The sequence below is a fragment of the Stegodyphus dumicola genome, chromosome 7 (assembly GCF_044657685.1).
Source record: "Stegodyphus dumicola isolate Sdum_Otavi_A_Nest chromosome 7, ASM4465768v1".
Classification (NCBI taxonomy): domain Eukaryota; kingdom Metazoa; phylum Arthropoda; class Arachnida; order Araneae; family Eresidae; genus Stegodyphus; species Stegodyphus dumicola.
The window spans coordinates 203,891,820-203,912,693 of record NC_140774.1 but is presented as its reverse complement, the minus strand read 5'-3'; the positions used below and the strand labels follow the sequence as shown (position 1 = coordinate 203,912,693).

The 20,874-nt window shown below is 31.1% G+C and overlaps 1 protein-coding gene across 1 annotated transcript in view; it reads right to left on the bottom strand.

Annotated features, from left to right (window-relative positions):
* Positions 1–1,142: 1,142 nt before the first annotated feature.
* Tep2 (Thioester-containing protein 2) overlaps positions 1,143–20,874 on the bottom strand; it is a 151,130-nt gene continuing 131,398 nt past the window's right edge. The window contains exons 31-35 of the mRNA XM_085821260.1: positions 16,242–16,304; positions 15,694–15,806; positions 4,183–4,345; positions 3,983–4,085; positions 1,143–2,527 (exon numbers count right to left, since the gene is read on the bottom strand). Of these exons, the coding sequence (XP_085677386.1) occupies positions 2,337–2,527; positions 3,983–4,085; positions 4,183–4,345; positions 15,694–15,806; positions 16,242–16,304 (633 nt within the window). The 3' untranslated portion in view covers positions 1,143–2,336. The remainder of the gene's footprint in view (positions 2,528–3,982; positions 4,086–4,182; positions 4,346–15,693; positions 15,807–16,241; positions 16,305–20,874) is intronic.

Here is a 20,874-nt window from a genome sequence, read left to right as displayed (position 1 = left end):
ATGTTCAAATCATGGGTGACCTCCATTTGTGTTTGACCCCCTCAATTATTTGCCACTTTTAACCTTCACTTAAATGATATCCTTCAGCCGTAATTACTAAATACTGATATCATTCTCAGAAAGCACATTCACTTTGAACAACACAACAGATCGGAATTCTAAGGTGTGTCCATTCTGCACCACATTGTCAATCACCGAATTTGCACATTTCCGGCACTAACTTATGTGCAGAAGTGCAATTTTGTGTTCAATTGTATTTAATTAACATAAATAATTACAGAATTGGGCATTGGTTGCAACATTAACTTAGTGAGTATATTTTTTCTCATTATCCTATAATTTTGATGACCAATTTAACTAAATAAAAGAAGCTTGAAAAAATGAACTTCTTCATTTCCAAAAAAGTAACTGATGGATCATACTGGTTACATAGGACAACCTTAGCATAAACATATCACAAAACGACAGATTAAACACATTTATCCTTAAAGGTGACTGATATAGCAATATATATTTAAATTACACATCCATAGAGAAAATAATCTTGATTACTTTTCAATATTTCTGGTGTGTGAAACTGAATTTACAAGAATGCATGCTTCTGATAGTTTCTTTCAAAATATTTCTCAGTGGATTAAAAAATCTTCCTACCTTAGTCAATAATTTAATATGCATTTGATGCCGACAGGAGAATTAATACTCTATTTGCCCTCACACTGAAGCACTTATGCAATAAATGCTTATATATAAAATCAAATATATGTAATAAATGTGTTTCCTTTCATCCATCCTTGATTTCTTTTCTCACATATTCAGTTATCTAATTTTTAGACAGCTGAAGATTAGTGATACAATTATACTTAATGTGGAGTTTAAGCTTTATACACTCCTTATTTCTTCAGCGGACTTTTTTTTAAAATTTATGTCCAACATGGGTTGAGCAATGTCAAATTTTGTTACAAAAATTTTAATTTTTTGGGAATAATTTTTGGTCAACTGATGTGTATACACTCTGTTGAAGTTAAAAATTGATGAATTCGATTGTTGCACATCTAAAATTACTTATCAATTTCATTCATTTGAATTACCGCTATATAAAAGAGTAGCTGATTAGCTTCTTGAACAAGGAAATAAACACAAAAGAAATTTTAAAATTTTATTGGAAGTTTCAGATTTACATCACACATGAAAAGGCAGTAAGATTTGAATAAAATTAAATATTGAATATACATGCTATAAAAATGATTTAAGACTTCTTTGGTTAAAATTTTTAAATTGTGAAGTTCGTACTAAAATTGCATTTATGGAGCAAGTTTAATTTTGTGTAATTTTAATTCTTATGTATGAAAATAAGATTTAGTATCACAGTTTAGGAAAATTGATTATCAGGAATTTGTTTTATCTGAATAAATATATGATTTAAATAGACTTCAAAAAGCATAGCTACCAAGATCCATTTCAATAACATGAAACAATACTGAGAGGCAATCTCTTAAAAAACTTCCTCTTACAAGTATTTCAAACATATAATTTACAACTCCTAGTTTACAAGTATTTAAATGCATTGCTTATAATTCCTACTTAACAATATTATACTATAAAATTTGATACAAATATTATACACTAAATATTCTAATAAAAACTTATAGAAAAACTAAAAATTTTATAAATTAGACACCTTGAATTATAATCTGTGCCAGCCAAAAAATATAAACCACCAAAACCCGAAAATGACTAGAGGAACAAACCCAGAGTTTTCAGAGATTATTATTTCACAAACTTTATAACAGATTGAAATTGAAACAAATGATTATATTTAAATCAGTACCTCATAAAAAAGCAATCCATATGTATCAATGCAAGGTGTTTAATTTTTAGTCTATTTAAGGTATTAAAAAAACTAAAAACAGGCATATTAGGTATGCTCACTTAAGTAGAAGCAAATGAAAGTATCATTTTTACATAAAATGATAAAATTAAATATTTTATCATTAGCAGAGAAATATGGAATGTTAGCAGAGAAATGAATATAAAAGTTATGATGCATTAACATGTACAGCATGGTACACACCATTATGACAATATTCATAAAATTTGTGAGATTCTTCTTAAGTGTCTATACCACAGCTGCACCTCAGTTCGAAGATTGATGCTCTTAAGAAGACCACAATAAATGTGTGTAACAAGAACTGTTCGGTAGGCACTGTCATTTCGTATGTATAAAAATATCACTTCATCAGATCATGCAGAGGTATGATGAAACTAGCAAGTGTACACTTGCTACACTAGGTAACAGCTCTAGGGTGGCATAAAGTTTATAGCTTCCAGTTATTTATTCAACGAATTGAACGCATATAACAGAGGATGATGAACGAAGCCACTGCAATTAATGGTGAACTGTACACAAAAGATGGGCTGGAATTCGTGAAATCTGTTACGTCATTGCAGCCACTGCCACAGTCCTTGCCTTCACAAACACTGCATAAGCTTACCACCTTTGGCTCATAAAACATTCGAGCACTCTTAGCTAAAAAAGATAAAAAGCTTTTTAAAACCTCTTCAGGATAATAAAATACAAGCATTTATTGAATAAGAGAAGAATTGGACTAAATCTTCATGGTATTATAAACTACAGCAAAATAGAATTTTAATTTTTAGTGTTTTCTAAATTAGACCATTCTTTTCAGCAATTCTAAAATCAGGCATATGTAGATTTAGGTATCTGCACCAGACAATTCCTTGATAATTGCCTTCATTGATTTATTTTTCTGCAGAGGTGTTTATCTTGTATTTATACACATTTTGATTTGAATTATTTGAGAATGCTTCACTAGTTAAATTCTTCAGTTACTGTAGATTTATATATATTAAGGTTCTTTGGTATTACCACAACCACCTAGGTGCAATTTGGCGACTTTTTGAAGAAAAATAATGGTAAATTCAAATTGGATAAAGTTTTTTACTTCATATCACACGTTATTAGGTACATATTTTAGTTTTAGTTTGATATTTAATCTGGAAAAGAATTTATAAACTACTTACAAATGGTATTTTCCATATGTAATTATTCCAGTCTACCTCTTATCGCCTATTTCTAACTCTTCCAAGCAAAATTTAACACTCACTGATTCTTTACTCGGGCAGTACATAAATATGACTAATAAATGGCAGATTCTCGAACCAATTTTCAATTCAAAAGCCGATGTGTTTGTTATACTTTTTCATGCTGCCAAAAAGGTTGTTTTCTAAAATACATCAATAGCAAATGCAAATCTGAACATTTCTGTTTGCAGGCAAATACCACATTAACCCTCTAAGCAGCAAGGCCATATATATATGGCCTAGAATATTTTTTGTGATAGCTGTAAGAACGTATATATATACGTGCATATTAAAAATATGTCAAAAAAATTAAGGCAATATATCAAAAGTACACAAATCCAGGTATGAAATGTTAGGAGAAATTTTACATTAAAATCAAAAACGTAATTTGTTTTGGGAAATTTAAGCTTTCTTAGCGAATAGCCTGGCCGCTCAGAGGATTAAAAATTCTTAATTCTTACATGCACGGTTGCCACAGTTTGGAAACTTCTTCCAAGGTATCTGCAATACCAAAGTACCTAAACCAGATTGCAGGCATTCGGGTTAAATCTTTAACTTCTGATTAAAACGTAGAAATCTATGCTTAGTTTAGGCTTATGGCTGTATATCCTATGCAAGTAAATCCCAATTTACTCAATTTTATGTGCTTATTTTGGAAACTAACATGCAGCAGACATTTAAGTTACAACTGCTTTTTATATGAAAATTCTGGTATAAAATAATGCTTAGAATTATGCAGGACATTTATATATATATACATATAATTACTCACTTTTATGTATGCATTTATAAACAAAATATGTAACTAACAAACAGATATTAAAATTTAATGCTAAAGAATTAGAAAACAAAAAACTTGCAAAATATAATTAAAACTTACATAAATCATAATAATCATACACTTGCACTGGAACAGGTTTCTGATTGGCAACTTTATGGTTTCTGAATGCTGGGACATTTACACACATCTCCTCTCCATCAATCTGGAAAAATAAATAAATAAGCAAAAAATAAAAACACGGTATCAAGAAAACATTTGAGAACAATACACTACAAGAAATTAAAGGAAAAAAATCCTACCCTATCAAAATATATCACAACATTAGTGTCACCATTTTGCGTTTCAACCCTCTTTATTTTTTCCAACTTTCTTATCATGGGGAATGTTTCAGAATCAGCTTGAAATCCAGATGGAAGAGAAACCTCCATTACAGCCATGTTACTTGCACCTTTTTCTTTGTAGCTATGAGAAAACAGGTAAGAAAATCAATCACAACTACTAATGTTACATGGAAAAATTTTTGGAGTAATTCCTTTAAAAATATTAAATTCATAAATAAATTTCTTCTTATTAGTGCCTCTCACACTAGTTTAAAAAAGTCAGCAATGCAGCATTTCACGTATGAAAAGAATTCTAAAAACTTAACTTGCTTGTTACTGATAAACTGACATGGCCTGTTTTAATTGCAAAGCACAATAGTAGAACACCTCAAATACAACAAAATGTTTCTCAAGAGAATAAAATCCACAAGTGTTTCATAAAGAATAAGCACATTTTGACTGATTTACATACATCTGTTTCCTTCATGCTTAATATAATGCAATCTAAATCTGATTCACATATTTTAATGATTTTTTATCTTGCAATGTTCAAATTAGCCCCCTACCCCCCCCAAAAAAAAGAGGGGGGAAAAACCTAACATTAGTATTTCACTTTTCCTGCTGCTGCCATACCACATTCTGTAATAAAACAGAATAAAGGAAAACAGCTAATCAACATTTATTTTATGTTACATGAAATGCCACACAAGTTAACACTGCATGCATGAAGTATGACTTATTAAACTAAGTAACAAATATTTTAGAGTTTAATTATAGTATACTTAAAATTCAATCTGCCACACCATATACAGTATCTGCTATTTATTAAAATCACTTCCTTCCAAACAGTTTAGTTTACTAAGTGGCCAAAATTAATACATGGTAATTTGTGCATTGCAAATTGTAATATTTGTTTTAAACTTTTCAAGTAAAACAATGACTAACAACTAATTTAGCAATTAATACTACAATAATACGTGAAAATTAAGCTATTTATGCAATTTTGAAATGAATTTTCTAATTTTTTATAACAATGTCTTATAATTACATTCTTAATGAAATTTTTTCTCTCGCAAATAACTATTTTATCTGTGTTTATTCCAATATTGTTTAACAAGTTTTTCAATTACATTCTCAATTTCATAAAACTTCTGGTAGTTTTGATGATCAGCAAGAACCCTTTCAATTCAAGAATTTTTCTCAGAATTTTCAGTTTCAATAGTGCTTTTCTAGATTTGATTGGTGATGGCGTGTTAACAGTTTTTGATGTCAGTTTTTGCACTTTTAATTCTCAGTCAGTTTTTATGTACTTAGTATCAATATTGTAGTGAACTAATACATATTCTAAAGATGAATCTTCACAACTTCCCTCAACTGATGTCTCAAAATTAGCTATAGTTTGCAATTCATCTGAGGCTTCCACACAAAAGCCACATTTTCTAAAGCAGTTCTTAATCAATTTCACAAGATTTATTCCCTACACTGACTGCAATATACATGATCACTAGCAGAGATATTGAGTTACTTATTGGCTTCAAAGTGCTTGCCTTTTTCACACACCTAAAAACTTGATTTACAGGCAAGAAATTAACGAGTCTTAATTAATTCCCCATTAATGATTAACAGGACTGAGAATTAACCAAGCCCTATCTTAAAATAAATAAATAAATAAAAATTCACTGCGAAGCGGTGGTAAAATTACAGAACTATAAGCTAAAACAAAAATGTTTTCGAAAATTATGAAACTGAAAAGGAAAATTCATTGGACCTCTTTTTAAAAGAAAACATGGGGACTATAAACTGCAAATAGGTATAAAACTAATAGGTATAATACCATAAAATTGTTGTTTTTGGTAGGAAAAGACATTAATATTTTTAAGAAAAAGATCAAAAATGTGTGTTGCACTAATTAATAAAGCTATTTTTTCAATTTCCATTTCACCAATGGAAGATGTTTTTTGAATAATTTCCATTAGTGAACTGGATTTTCTAGAGGCATTTCACATTCAAAAAAATCTTTCTGTTCTAGTTAATGACCTTAATTCCAATCCATCTTTGCCTTCAGCCTTTAAAGTAATTATGTTTTAGTTCTGCTTTCATCAACAGATGGCACCAGTGACTTATCTCCTGTCCAGGCTTTATCATCTTATCTAATCCAGGGGTGTTTGTGGGACCCCCAAAAATCCCCTGAAACTTTTACAGACTTACTACCAACATTTTGGAGTTTCGAGAAGGGGGGGGGAGAGAAATGAAAAATTACAATTATGAATTTTGAATGACCTAATTATAAAAGTTCAATGAATTACTTTTTTATGTAAATATTTTAAATTACCTGAATTAATTCTTTAAAAAAAATTATCTAATTTCTGCTGCTTTTTTTTTTATTTTCTGATGTTTGTGGGCTTGTCTTTCTTTTATGGTGAACTTCATAATTGCAGGAAGGTTGACTTTTATTTTCCTCATTTACAGTTGAAGAAATTTCCTCGAGAACTGCACATGCAGAGGTAGAAGCAGTTTGCTTTTCTGCTAATGTAGAAGGTTTTTCAGAGACTTTTATAGGTGACTCATCTGAAATACATGTTTTTAAGTCCTCTTGATATGTTTTCCAACTTCTGTTCATATTCAGTAAGAGATCTTTGTGAATTGGATCAGTCATTGGATTTTTTGAGCCATATTTTTCACATGAGGTTTCTTTAGAAGCCATTAAATCATATTTAATAGTCTGCACTGCATCTAGGGAATCAATCTTAAGAGAGGTTCTATAGTCAGTGACAAGTGTATCCAAGTTGAATGCACTTTCCACTAATGGGCCATGGAAGCAGCTAAGGCAGGCTTTGACCAATTTAGCCAATGTAGGATACTTATAATCATTTGTGAAATCATCTTTTAAATTAAAAACTTTAGACCAATATTTATCAATTGTACATTTGACTTGATTTCCACTTTCATCAGATGTGTAGAGCATTTCTTTGGTGATATCAATATCACTCTGGTATAACCTTATTTCAGCTTCTACTTTTGACTTTTCATTATCACTAAAAATATGGGACATAAAAGATGATAATTTTTCAAAAGCTAATATTGTACTGGTTTTACCTCTTAGCTCTGGATCTAATGCAGTAAAACTAATTAGATATGAATTTTTAAGGGGTAATTTGTTTCATATGCTGTGCTGTATTAGTATAAGCTTTCATCAGAGAAATTTGGAATTCTTTTGCTATTGGATGATTTTTTGATAATTTCTTCAGGAGAGTGGAAGCTTCTGCACCAGTAAATATTACTTTGCTATGTAGATGGAATTCTGGATTTGTGACATCAACCTTTAATAAATCATTATAAGATGTGCACTCTATATTTTCTGGCTTCATAAAAAAAAGAGAAAAAATTTGTCATCAATTTATTAAGACTGGAATGTATTAAATGAAGCATTGGTTTTTTTGTTTCAAATAATTTAATATATGTGTTGAACTCTGGTAATACTGCTGAATATAATGCCATATGCAGTAAAGTTTTGTTTTGCATAACAAATAACCCATTTAGTATTCTTTTTTCCCGAGCTAAAGCATCCTTTGTGAGTTGTTGGCTATGCAAGCAAGAATACACCCCTTCAAAATTTTTTTCTGAGCTGCAGAAATATTTCTTTTATTGTATACAGTTTCAACATAAGAAAAATAATCCCCTTTATCAGTTTTATCCAAGTAGTGAAAATAAAATGCAATAAGAGCATCTCTCAGATCTTTGATTCTTTTTAAAACACATAAAATGTACACCCACCTATGGTCTGGTCTCTTCAAGGGCTTAAGTTTTTTTTTAATGGCAAGGAATTCACAAATTTTGAAAAAATTTTCTCTTTTACTGCAGCTTTTCATATCAAAATAGATGTCATCAAACAAATATTTTAAGTATCTATCAAAACATGAAGCAAATTTTTTTGCACAGTTATTAACTGTGTGACATGTGTCACCATCAATATCTAATAAGTGGGGTGCTTTGATTGATCATAGTCTGGTTTCAACACCCTTTTTTTCCACGCATGGTGTTACATGAGTCCATTAATACACTAATTAAGTTTGCCCATGGAATATTATTATCTTCAATAGTATTAATAACTGCTTTAAAAACAGCTTCTGAATTGCAAGATTCCATCTTTAGAGATGCAAAATGATGAACTACAACTTCATTTTGATTGTTGTCATAAAACTGCACCAATATTGCCAGTATACTTTCTTGAGCACTGCTAGTACTTTCATCCAAATTTAGAGAAAATGGAGTCTCCTTTAAAGTTTTAATGATATTTTCTTTAATAGTTTTTGCGAGCACATATTTCATCTTATAACATGGCAGTAGTCCTGGACATTTCCAACAAGTTTAGTGCCGTCTGATGGCAGCTCAACTGTTTGCAGAGTTCAATTAAATTGAGAGCAACACTGAAAGAAAGAGAATTCTCGGCGATAAACGAAGTTATTAACATCTCTTGGCGTGCTTTTCTTGTCACTATATCCAATGGCCGAGCATGAGTCTCCAGTAAGTCATCAGTATTTTTTGAATTAGCATAATTACTTAAAGTCATTGAATGTCTAATGCACTTTGAATATTTTATATGCGTCACAGTTTTAGAATGATTTGTGAAAGCCTTGAATCCTTCCCCACCATACTTCAGCAGTGACTTACAAAAAAACACAATATGCTTGTCCAGCAACATTTATTTTCTTGCACCATGTGCCAATGGTATCCCCATTACCATCTCTCCGTTCAATCCAATTCCACCTAAATGCATTCTGGACACCTTCTTCTAATTGTATAATATCACTATTTATATCAAGAAATTTCATAGTGAAATCCTCTTGCGTACATAAATAAAAAAATATTTCAATAAACGAAAAATTTACACGTGCATCAATAAATGAAACGAAAATTTTACACAGCGGAGAAAAAAAAGTTGAGAAGTGATCAATGACAAATAGCTAATACGGCGAAAAATCCCTCTTCTCTACTTATTGGCGCCACGCCAAGAGAGATAAGACCTTTGAACCCAGAGTCACGTGATCGCACATCTGGTCGAACGAAGTCTCTCCCTTTTTTTCTGCCGCGCCTACTTGCCGAAAAGAATCCAGAAGAGAATGTCCAAGAACCGGGGGAATAAGTCATAACTCGCAATAAGGAAAGAACAAAAAAGAAGTTTTTCCCCCTTTTCACGCATTATCACTGCCTTTGGAGAAAGAAAGGAAAAGTTTTCACCACACACACTGACCTTGCGTTTTCTGCTTTCAAAGCAAACAAAATAAATAATTCATTATTATTCCTACTTCCTTTTGAACGACGATCCCCGGAATTTCCGGGTATCAAAGTTCAAAATTCCTGGAATTCCGGGGTTTCCCCGGAGCACAAACACCCCTGCTAATCATTATATCTTATCTCGTTCATTTGCACTTTTGCAGCTGAGGATAATGGTTCGGTAAAACCATCGAAATTAGTCCTGTGAAAATTTGAAAATATAATACTGATTTTTGTGTTGTATTTTATATGTGTTGGGTACGTGCTCAGTGATGATTCAAGATGTACACAAACATCGTTTATTCTACATTTCTCATCTACTATTCTATAGTTATGGTTAAAGATAATAATAGTTACAGTTACATATATAACATAATTATAAAAAATATTTACATATATAACATAAAAATATTTACATATATTACAGTTACATATATAAAAAATATTTACATATATTACAGTTACATATATAACATATATAAAAAATAATAATAGTAGTAAAATTAAACATATTCTTTTAAATAATAAGGTTTCTTAACAGTCCTACCAGATCGAGTGACGTAGTTATGTCCATTTGAAAAATTTGATGATACTATACCTCTTTCACTATTTGGTGACACAACACTTATGTTAGATTTTGAAGGACTTACAGGCACATCTAAATTTGTAGTGCTCCTACTATTTTTATGTATCTCGGGTTCATCTATAACTTCATTCTCATAGTTGTTTTGTATTGCAAACTCTTCCTGATTAGTTCCTTTAAGAAGGTCTCTTCTGTTCCTTTCTACAATTATTTCATCTGTTCTTATAATCCTATATGAACGTGGTCTTTCTGCTTCTTCTATAATTTTCCCTCTTTCATTTAGTTTTTTCCCTTTCTCTTTTATGTAAACATGATCTCCTGTTTTCAGTCGTTTTAATGGTCTTGCATTCCTATCATAATAACTTTTTTGTAAGGTTTGTCTCTTCAGTAAATGTTGTTTATGGCCTTCATATCGTTTAGCTTGGACAAAATTCTCTTTTATAGGCATCAATCCATTTACTTTTCTTCCAAACATCAATTCTGAAGGTGACTTAATTTCATCTGAAATAGGAGAGTTACGATATTCCAGTAAAACTAAATATGGATCCTTGTTGTCAATTACAGCTTTTTCTAAGATTCGCTTGACAGTTTGAATATGTCTTTCAACCATTCCATTAGACTGTGGATATTTTGGACTTGAAGTTCTGGTTTCAAAATTCCATCTTCTTGCAAAATCTTTATATTTCCTGCAATTATATTGTGGACCATTATCCGAATATACTATTTTCGGAATACCATGTCTTGCAAAAATTGATTTCAATTGCTTTATCACTGCTACACTTGACAAATCTTCCAAATGTCCAATTTCAACATATTTGCTAAAATAATCTATAACTATTAGATAATCCCTTCCTTGAAAGTAAAAGAGGTCTGTTCCCAATACTTCCCATGGACCATTAGGTATTTCTTTAGATATCATTGGTTCTTTAGTATTAGCTTTTTGTAAACTTAAACATGTTTGACAATTCAGTACCAAATCTTCAATTTCTTTGGACATTCCTGGCCAATATAATATTTCTCTTGCTTTGATCTTTCATTTTACTACTCCTAAATGACCATAATGAATTCTGCTTAACATATCTTTTCGTAAACTTCTTGGTACAACAACACAGGAATTTTTAAATATTAATCCATTTGCTTCTGATAGTTCTTCTCTGAAGTTAAAATATGGTTTTGCCAGTTCTGGAACCATACATTTTTCATCTGGCCATCCAGTTTTAATTAATTTTCTTAAAACTTGTAGTTCTTCATCTTTTTCTGTTTCCTGTTGAAAAACTTCCATTTTACCATTAGACATTGGTATACATTCTACAACTAATCCAACATGAGCTTCTATTTCTCCTTCAAAGAAATCAGATCCTTTATCAGTGAATGATCTTGATAACGCATCCGCTATAAAAAGTTCTTTTCCTGGTTTATATTTTATCTCAAACTGATATGGCTGTAATCTTATACGCATTCTTTGTAGTCTTACAGGGCATTTATTTAATGGCTTTTTAAAAATTGATTCCAGTGGTTTATGATCACTTTCCACAGTAATATTTTTTCCAAATATATACTGGTGAAATTTCTCACATGCAAATACAATAGCTAAAGTTTCCTTTTCAATTTGAGCATAATTCTTCTGTGTATCTGTTAATGCCTTAGATGCATATGCCACTGGTAAATTATTCTGCAGTGAGACTGCTCCTAGTCCTCCTTGAGATGCATCTACAGATAAAACTACTGGCATGTTTATATCATAATACTGTAAAATTGGTTTATTTACCAAGACATCTTTTAGTCTTCTAAATGCTTTTTCATGTGTTGCATTCCAGTTCCAGATAACTTGTTTTTTCAACAAATCTCTTAAACATGATGTAATTCTGATACATTAGGTATAAATCTAGAAACATATGTAATCATTCCTAGGAAAGTTTCTAATTCTTTCACATTTTTTGGTGGTTTTATATCTAGAATAGCCTTAATTTTGTCTTCATCTGGTTTTAAACCATCTTTAGAAAATATATGTCCCATATATTTCACTTCATTCAGCACAAATTTACATTAAATTTAACATTCTTTTCTCTGGCTCTGTCCAACAACTTCTTTAATCTTGAATCATGTTCTTTTTTATCTTTACCCCAAACTAGTAAGTCATCTATATATATTTGAACTCCTTCTAAATCACTAAAAATTTCAGAAAAACTTCTGTGGAAAACTTCTGGTGATGAACTCAGTCCATATGGCAACCTCAAAAAACAATATCTACCAAACGGAGTGTTAAATGTAGTTAATTCACAACTTGAATCTGACAGTTTAATTTGCCAAAATGCTTTGTTTGCATCTAAAATACTAAAGACCTTTGCATTTGTCATTTGAGATGAAATTTCTTCAAAGGTTGGTATGTGAAAATGTTCTCTCAGTATATTTTGGTTAAGGTGCTGAGGATCTAAACACACTCTTAAATTTCCATCCTTTTTCCTTACTACCACTAATGAATTCACGAATTCTGTTGGTTGGTTAACTTTCTTTATAATACCATCTTTTTCCATTCTTGCTAATTCCTTTTTTAATGGATTTAATAAGCTAAGCGGAATTTTCCTACAGGGTTCTATTTTACCAATAGCTCCTGGTTTTAATTTAATATAATATTAATATGATATGTATATCCAGTTAAATTCCCAGTTCCTTTAAACAAATCTTGATATCCTTTAAAAGTTCTGGTAATTTTTCATTAGAATCAGGATTTACTGTACAAATCCTTTGTATTAGGTTTAATTTTTGCAATGTAGGTAAACCTAAAATAGCTGGAACAGTTTTATCACATGCTACAACTTGAAATTCTATTTCATCCTTGTCCCCATTTGATGTTTCACATAATAATTTACATTTTCCAACTACATCAACTGTAGTACCATTGTAATTATTTAAAGTGACTTTTGATTTAGTCAAACATTTCTCTCTTAAATTTAATTGTTTAAATTTAGGCAATGGTAGCACATTACACTGAGCTCCAGTATCCAACTTAACAAATAAATATTTAGATATGTTTACTTTTAGTTTTTCAAACCATTCGGTTTTATTTTTAGAAAATGTATTTGTATCTTCTACTGACCCTAAAATATATTCATTACCATTATTATGTAACTCATGCTCTAAATTATTCTGTACAACATTAACATTTTTAAAAGTGCACATTTTAGAAAAGTGATTTTTCTTTTTACAGTACAAGCAAATCTTATTATAAGCAGGACAGTTGTATAACTTATGAAAAGTTCCACATTTTCTACATGGTTTTGGATTATTGTACTTATTTCCTTGATAGTTTGAAGAAGATTTAGTACTTTGTTGCTTTTGTTTTACATGAAAGTCTTTCTTACAAGGCTGACTTTTTTCCTCTGAAGGTCGAAATTTATTACATTTGATAGCTTCTATTTTATTTTCTTCAGTTAAAGTTTTCAGCTGAAGTTCTGCTAATTCAGAAGCTTTACACATTTTAATACATTTCTCCAATGTTAACTGATCTTCCCTTAATAATCTATCTTTGAGATTTTTATTTAGAATTCCACTTTACTATTCTATCCCTTATTAAACTATCTTTTAATTCTGCAAATCCACAGTTGCTACTTAATTTCTTTAAATCGGTTAAGAAATCATCAAACGATTCACCTACATGTTGTGTTCGACAGAAAAATATATGTCTATCAACACTTTCGTTTGCTTTCGGTATGCAAAAATTTTCGAAAGCTTCAATTACTTTGTCAACATCCTTCTTATCTTCTTCACTTAAATTAAAAGTATTAAATTTTTCAAGTGCTTCTTCACCAATTTTATGCAATAAAATAGCTACTTTAATTTCAGGTGATTTAGTAATACCACCAGACGCTAACATATAAATTTGGAATTTTTGTTTCCATTTCTTCCAATTTTCGCTTAAATTTCCTTCGAAACTTAGATTACTTGGTGGCTTTAATCCATCCATATTTAATTTAGGACTTTAAATAGTTTATATATACGTATTTTTAGCCACTTCCAATAAAAATAAACAACTCACTTACCAGCCATGATTTCACAGTAAACAACTTCCCATGATGTTTTTGTTTAGAACATCTTTACCCAGGCTGCATGGTTCTTCAAAAAAGATTTTTTTTAATCAACACCAGCTGCACCATGTGTTGTATTTTATATGTGTTGGGTAGGTGCTCAGTGATGATTCAAGATGTACACAAACATCGTTTATTCTACATTTCTCATCTACTATTCTATAGTTATGGTTAAAGATAATAATAGTTACAGTTACATATATAACAATTTTTGTTGTTTGACTTCTAAATTAATAACCCATTTACTCAATATTAAATGAGCTTGTCCCTGCATTCTGACTTTTCCAGCATAACTTGTCTCTTTATGTTTTTCATGTTGCATTATGCAAAAGAAATACAACAATTTTACTTATAATTCCACTAAAATTACCTAATTCATAACAATATATTACTTTATTTTCAAGAAATATTATTCATATACTTTTAAAAACAAGCTAAGAGTTAGCTTCTTTGTTAGAATATTAGCAGGGTAAACTTACTTACACACACAAGGCTGACTACTAATGATAGTACTTACGTATAAAGCAGAAAAAAATAATACAAATATTAACAATGCTTAAAATTCATTCAACTAAGTGGTTAATATTCCATAATCAGGGCGAGTGCCAAACTTGGTGAGAGTTTTTAATTTGGTTGTGGTTTCAGTATGTTTTCTTGTGGCAAACCTAGACCTTTATTTCGGTAATTGCAGAAGTGCGAATTTAGTGTAACCAGAAGATTTTTTTTTTTAAATTTAATTTTTGAAATACCGTGTTTGTTTTAAAATGTTTTACTGTTTATTATTATTATATATATATGTGTGTGTGTGTGTGCTAAATATTTTATTTATATAAATACTTGCAGAAAGTTAAGCTGTTGTTGGTGGGAGAATGTTGGATTTCAGAGGACCTGAAGTTATTAATGTTTTCATTTAATTTAGTTAATTTTTTTAAAAAGTTTTGTTTCTTGCATCTGGCAATCGAAAGACGTAGAATATTTAAAAGTTTTAAAGGAAAAGTGTTTAGTGTGTTGAATTCGAATTTCAGTATGTTGTTTTATCATTTAATCAATTTCATTTACTATTATGTTTGCACATAGTAATTGCTGTTCACCACTGTAAAAAAAAAATTTAAAAAAAAAAAAAAAAAAAAAAAATTGCTATTCTGTTTACATTTAAAACTCACTTCACAGTGTTCTGATCTGATAAGTGTATATATTTATTTACTCAATAATTATTTACAAGAATTAATCATTCTACTCTTTTATGATGAATTACATAGATAGGACGATGTTTTTACTTGTAAAGCTGTTGGGTTTTACTCATCTAGTATTTTATCATCTCATTTTACTATTCTGTTTATATAAAATAACAGCGGCTTTTTTTTTTATTATTATTTTATTTTTTTGAAATTTCAAAGTTTAAAATAGTTTGGTGTTAACTTACCCCACTTATGGAAAATTAGCCCACTAATAGGAGGCCTCTTTAATGAAAATTATCATTACTCTTTTCTAGCACTCAAACAATTTTAAATTGTACAGATGATTCTTAAAACAAACTAGTACACTAACCTTGTACAAATATCAAGTTCCATATAATCATCTGTAGAAGCTTTACCCAGCACAGGTTTCAGGTTGAAGGCAGGAGTTTTTACAGTAGATTTAACATTATATGACCATGTAACCTATAAAAATCCACAATAACTCATGTGTATTAATGTATTTACACAACTATTCACTTAAGCAGAAATATGCTATTTAACAGAGATGATTAGTCGACTGGTAGAGCTAAAATACTCAAGGGCTATAATGCTAGTAAGGGAAGTAAATGATTTTCTGGAAGAAAAGCAGAAAAATATTATATATAATGAAAATGTCCATTTAGAAAGGATCTGAACTTAGGTCGAACACAGGAAAACAATGTTTTAACAGAAATCATTCCTTAATAGATAATTACCACTGATGTGAAAAAAGAAAGGGATATATTTCTCACAGTTTAAGAAATCTATAAAAGTGATAGTTGTAAATGAAAATTTTAAGAGTTTTCTACCCTAATGAAAGCAGCAGAGCAATTAATTTTATAATAATATATCGCACTCTAGGCATAACGTTTTACTCACTTGAACTATTCCAACACCAAATCCTTCAGCTCTCAAATTTACAGCTCGTGTGCCTGACGGTAGCTAAAATGAAAAATAATCCATCAATATATAGTTTGTAATCTTAACCCCTTCGAGCCGGGTAGTGAAAACGTGCGCTTATCGTGGAGGCCGGCAGTGTCTTACACGAGCGTCTCTCTAGGGCCGGGAGCTTTTTTGCTACTAAGCCTAAATCCATCAAATTTCCGAAGTATCAACGCATTGTTTAATAATGCTCTATAGAGTATTTTAAACGGCTTATGCTTTATAGATATTTTTATATATATACTTTAATTACCTTATTTCTTGTTTAAATGCATATTTTACACATTTTATTTTAATTACTCACCATTTTATGACTTTTAACATTATACATCTGAAAACTAAATATAGTACTTAAAATTCTCTTTTCGTATGAAAAATTTGAAAACAGGGATCTACACACAGTCCTACATTACATTCCTTGCACTCGTAATAACTCATTTGCCATTTTGGAGGATTTTTCCGGGAATGTGAACAAACGAAGCATCGTCGTCTCATTTTCTTATCAGTCTCTTCTGAATAAAGTTTTGGAAAATGTCTTTCAGTTAATCTTTCAGAATCAATATCAGAATATCAAAATTTCAGAATCAATATCTGAAATATTTTGCATCATTTCTGCTATTTCATGCTCCGTTAAACATTGTTAAACATTTTCGATGCTTCGACATTGCAACAGTAAAAACAGAAAGAATTCACGTCTAACAAGATCTAATTATTTTCTAAAAACTGAACTGCAAACCGAAATACTCAACGCTTTAGTGCATATAAAACTTCTACTTATCACATGCGAATAAAGTGCGATTTAAAGAGACATCATAAATCACGCCATTCAGAAACATTTAGTTCCCCGTTTGTTTATATAATCAAAAACACGTGTATGTGAGTCATGCTTCTCTCATTTCGAGTAGAAGGTCTAATGTACACTGCTCAAAAAAAAAAAAAAAATGGGACAGTCCTATATCTCCCGATCTACTGGGCCGATTGACAAAATTCAAATTGCGTTCTTCATGTCTCGAAAGCGCAACTTAGGATATATATTAGATTTATATATAGCACTATTCTAACATAGGTATTTTGACACAAAATCGGACTTTTTCTGAAATAACATACCAATTTTTTTACATATTTCGATTCTACGACTCAAATTACGCCTAAATATGAAATTTTGTAAAATTTGGAGCGAAATTTACGGAGAAATTCACAAATTTATGTTGGCACTTTTTTGTCAGTTTGCGCCAAGAATACTTCACTTGGCGAACTTCTTAATATATGGCAACCTAGTTTCCTTAGGGAAAAAAGTCACCATCGTTCCTTTTTTCCAAATAATATTCTTTATATTATATTTTTCATTATAACTTATTATTTTAAGTAATTTTTCTTTTCGAATTTCATTTTAATTGTTTAAGTTGCACATTTTTTATTTATTATTTTTTTTTCGAATAACTGTTTTAAAAATTTCTATTTACCTATTCGAACTGCATAAATAAAGGTGCAGAGTTTATTTTTATTTTTTTTTTCAAATAGTTTTCTTTATATTTTAAATATATTTATTAATATCAATTTTCCAGAATTTGATTTTATTTATTTGAACTGCGTTTTTTTCGGAAGAATACTTTGTAACCCAGACTACGATGCGTTTGAAAACTACATACTATATTAAAAGAGAAAATACAGTAAAGCACAGTTTTACACGCCTTTCAATGTTCCGTTCAGAAAAAATATATATAAATAAGAGAGATGTATAACCGATATTTTAACTTAGGATGACTTGCATACACTGCTTTAAACAGTTTTATCATTGTGCCCATTGCTTTACACAATTTTATCCTACATTTGGTTTCTTAAAATGTTATTCATATTTTAGTCAAATATTTTATTTTTGAAATCGCAAGAATCAAATATCATAAGATTGAAAAGTTTTAAATTTAAAAAAATACGAATACTAAATTTTACGAAAAAAATTATTTTTCTTCTCTGTTTCTTTAAGCATTCTGAAAGTATATTGAAAAGTATCCAACTTTTCGAAACATTTTGGTATTTCTGACAATCATTTTAAATAAAGTTATCGCCTTCCATTTCATAAAGGCCCACAAACGGCCGAGCGGTAAAGTTGCTGATGGTGTGGTGTATTTAATTATGGCAAAGCACACGAGGGCTATCTGCCTAAAGGGAGGGATGCCTTTCGTGGAGGACTTTCTAAGGGAAACTGGCTCGTATACACGTTACGCATGGGGAAAACCACGAAAACACCCATGCAGCCAACCCGTTCGCGGGATTCGAGCCTCAGGCCGAACTACCAGTGTTCATCGTCTTTACCGCTCGGCCGCTGGTGGGCGGTAAAGTTGCTGAACACTGGTAGTTCACTCCGGGGTTCGAACCCCGGTAAACGGGCTGGTTGCATGGGCGTTTTCTTGGATTTTCTCATGTGTACCGCGTATGACAGCTGGTTTCCCTTAGAAAGTTCTTCACGAAGTATTTCGTCAAGAGCCTTTATCAGTCTTTAGAGGCTAAACATTTTGAAGCTATGAGATGAAAGGAAAGACTGGTTTCATCAAAAGGTTTGGTTTATTTTATTATGACAAAGCACACTACGGCTATCTGGCTAAGGGGAGGGATGCCTTCCTGGAGGACTTTCTAAGGGAAACTGGCTCGCATACACCTTACACATGGGGAAAACCACGAAAACGCCCATGCAGCCAGCCCGTTCGCGGGATTCGAACCTCGGACCGAACTACCAGTGTTCAGCGACTTTACCGCTCGGCCGCTAGTTCATCAGGAAGGGAAAAAAACATCTTTAAGTGACATCCACATACATCACTGGATAAACTCCTGAATCTTCAAATAATTCGACTGAGGAAATCATGGGATTCACCATTTATGATACGATATGATGTTCTATAACGTAATTTACACAACCATATAGTTTAAAACCAGTCGCTCTTCACTTTAATCTGCAATGATATCATTTTGTCTTTTCTGTTAACACAAGCTCAATTGATGGTATTTGCTGGTGTACTCGTCCAAGTGTTTTCTCTTTGAACACCTAAATTCTTTGAATTATCCTGAAAGTATATTCGAAAGCGTCCAACTTTTTGAACATCTTGGTACGTCTGACAGCCAAATTTCCCTGCAAATTTTTGCTTACTTTTCTCCCTAATTTTCTTCTTTCCTTCCACAGTTATTTTCAGTGCTCACACAAGAAAATTAAGATTTTTTGACTGCTAGACTTCCATACATTTTGAATTCTTGTCAATTTTTTAAAATATCAATTATATGAATTCGTTTCAGCTAAAGACAGCTTTTCATTTTTTAGTCATTTTAGCTATAAATAAAGTTTAAAGCGAAGTCCAAAGGATAAATAATTTAATTAAAAGATTTTTGCTAAATGACAAAGAAATAAAACAGTCCAGCAGGGTTTATTCTGTACCACAGAGTAACCCGATTCTTATATCGGCTGAAACAATCTAAATCATATTAAAGATCATGTTTTTTTATACAATCTATAACGCGAGAGAAAAAATTAGCTTCTTAAAACATGCTTTCTAAGAGAATTAATATAAAAATTTATATTTATATATATATTTTTTAAAGTTGGGACTTGAACCAAACTGTCAGACTTTTAAAGCTTATTTTACATGGTGGTTATTATTAAAGTTCCACTTTGAAATGGTCATAAAAGGAAAACTACCAGACCAAATGTTATCAAACTTGGGAATCGTGTAAAGGAGGTTATGAGAATTTATTTTCGGCGGAAAAAAAAAAAAAAAAAAAAAAGAGTTCAAAAACTCACCATCAGGGGTAAAATGGCGCTGTATACAATATTGTTAAATGAAATAAGACACGAAAACATCTGTTTAAAATGTGTTTAATATTTTCCGAAACGTGTTACAAAGCATGTTCAATGTACCGTCCAGCATTTTCCAAAAGCAAGTTAAATCATGTTACTGCATTCTCAACAGCAGCTCTTAGCATATCAGGTTTGGTTTATTAGATTACGGCAAAGCACTCGAGGGCTATCTGCCTTAAGGGAGGGATGCCTTCGTGGAGGACTTTTTAAGGGAAACTAGCTCGTATACACGTTACACATAGCATATCAGGAGGAATGTTATCAGTGTATCACATTTTTCATTTCTGCCAAATTGTTTAGATTATCACCATAAACAGTGCTTTTGAGATAACCTCATAGACAAAAGTCACAGAGGTTGAGGTCTGGTGGGAAGAGGGGAAGTGTTGGCCTATAAGACGTTCATTTGTGAAATGTTGCCTAAGTAACTATGCGAGACTCTTGAGGTGGTGCCCAGCCCTGCATAAAAATCGTAGTATCTAAAATGCCACGTTACTGCAGTTCATGTATCACGAAACATTTTAATATTGGCTCTAAGGAACTGCAATCGCAGTGGTCCAGCTGTCGACTGCTCTTCAGAAAAAAATGGTTCATTTATAAAACTAGTTGTCATTCAAGAGTAAACGGTGTGAAATGACTGTTATGCAATCGAATGCAGTAGGAGAATGCAATGGAACTAGATAGATAACATGAGGGATTTCTTTGGCCCAAATCGATTAAAAGCGTTTT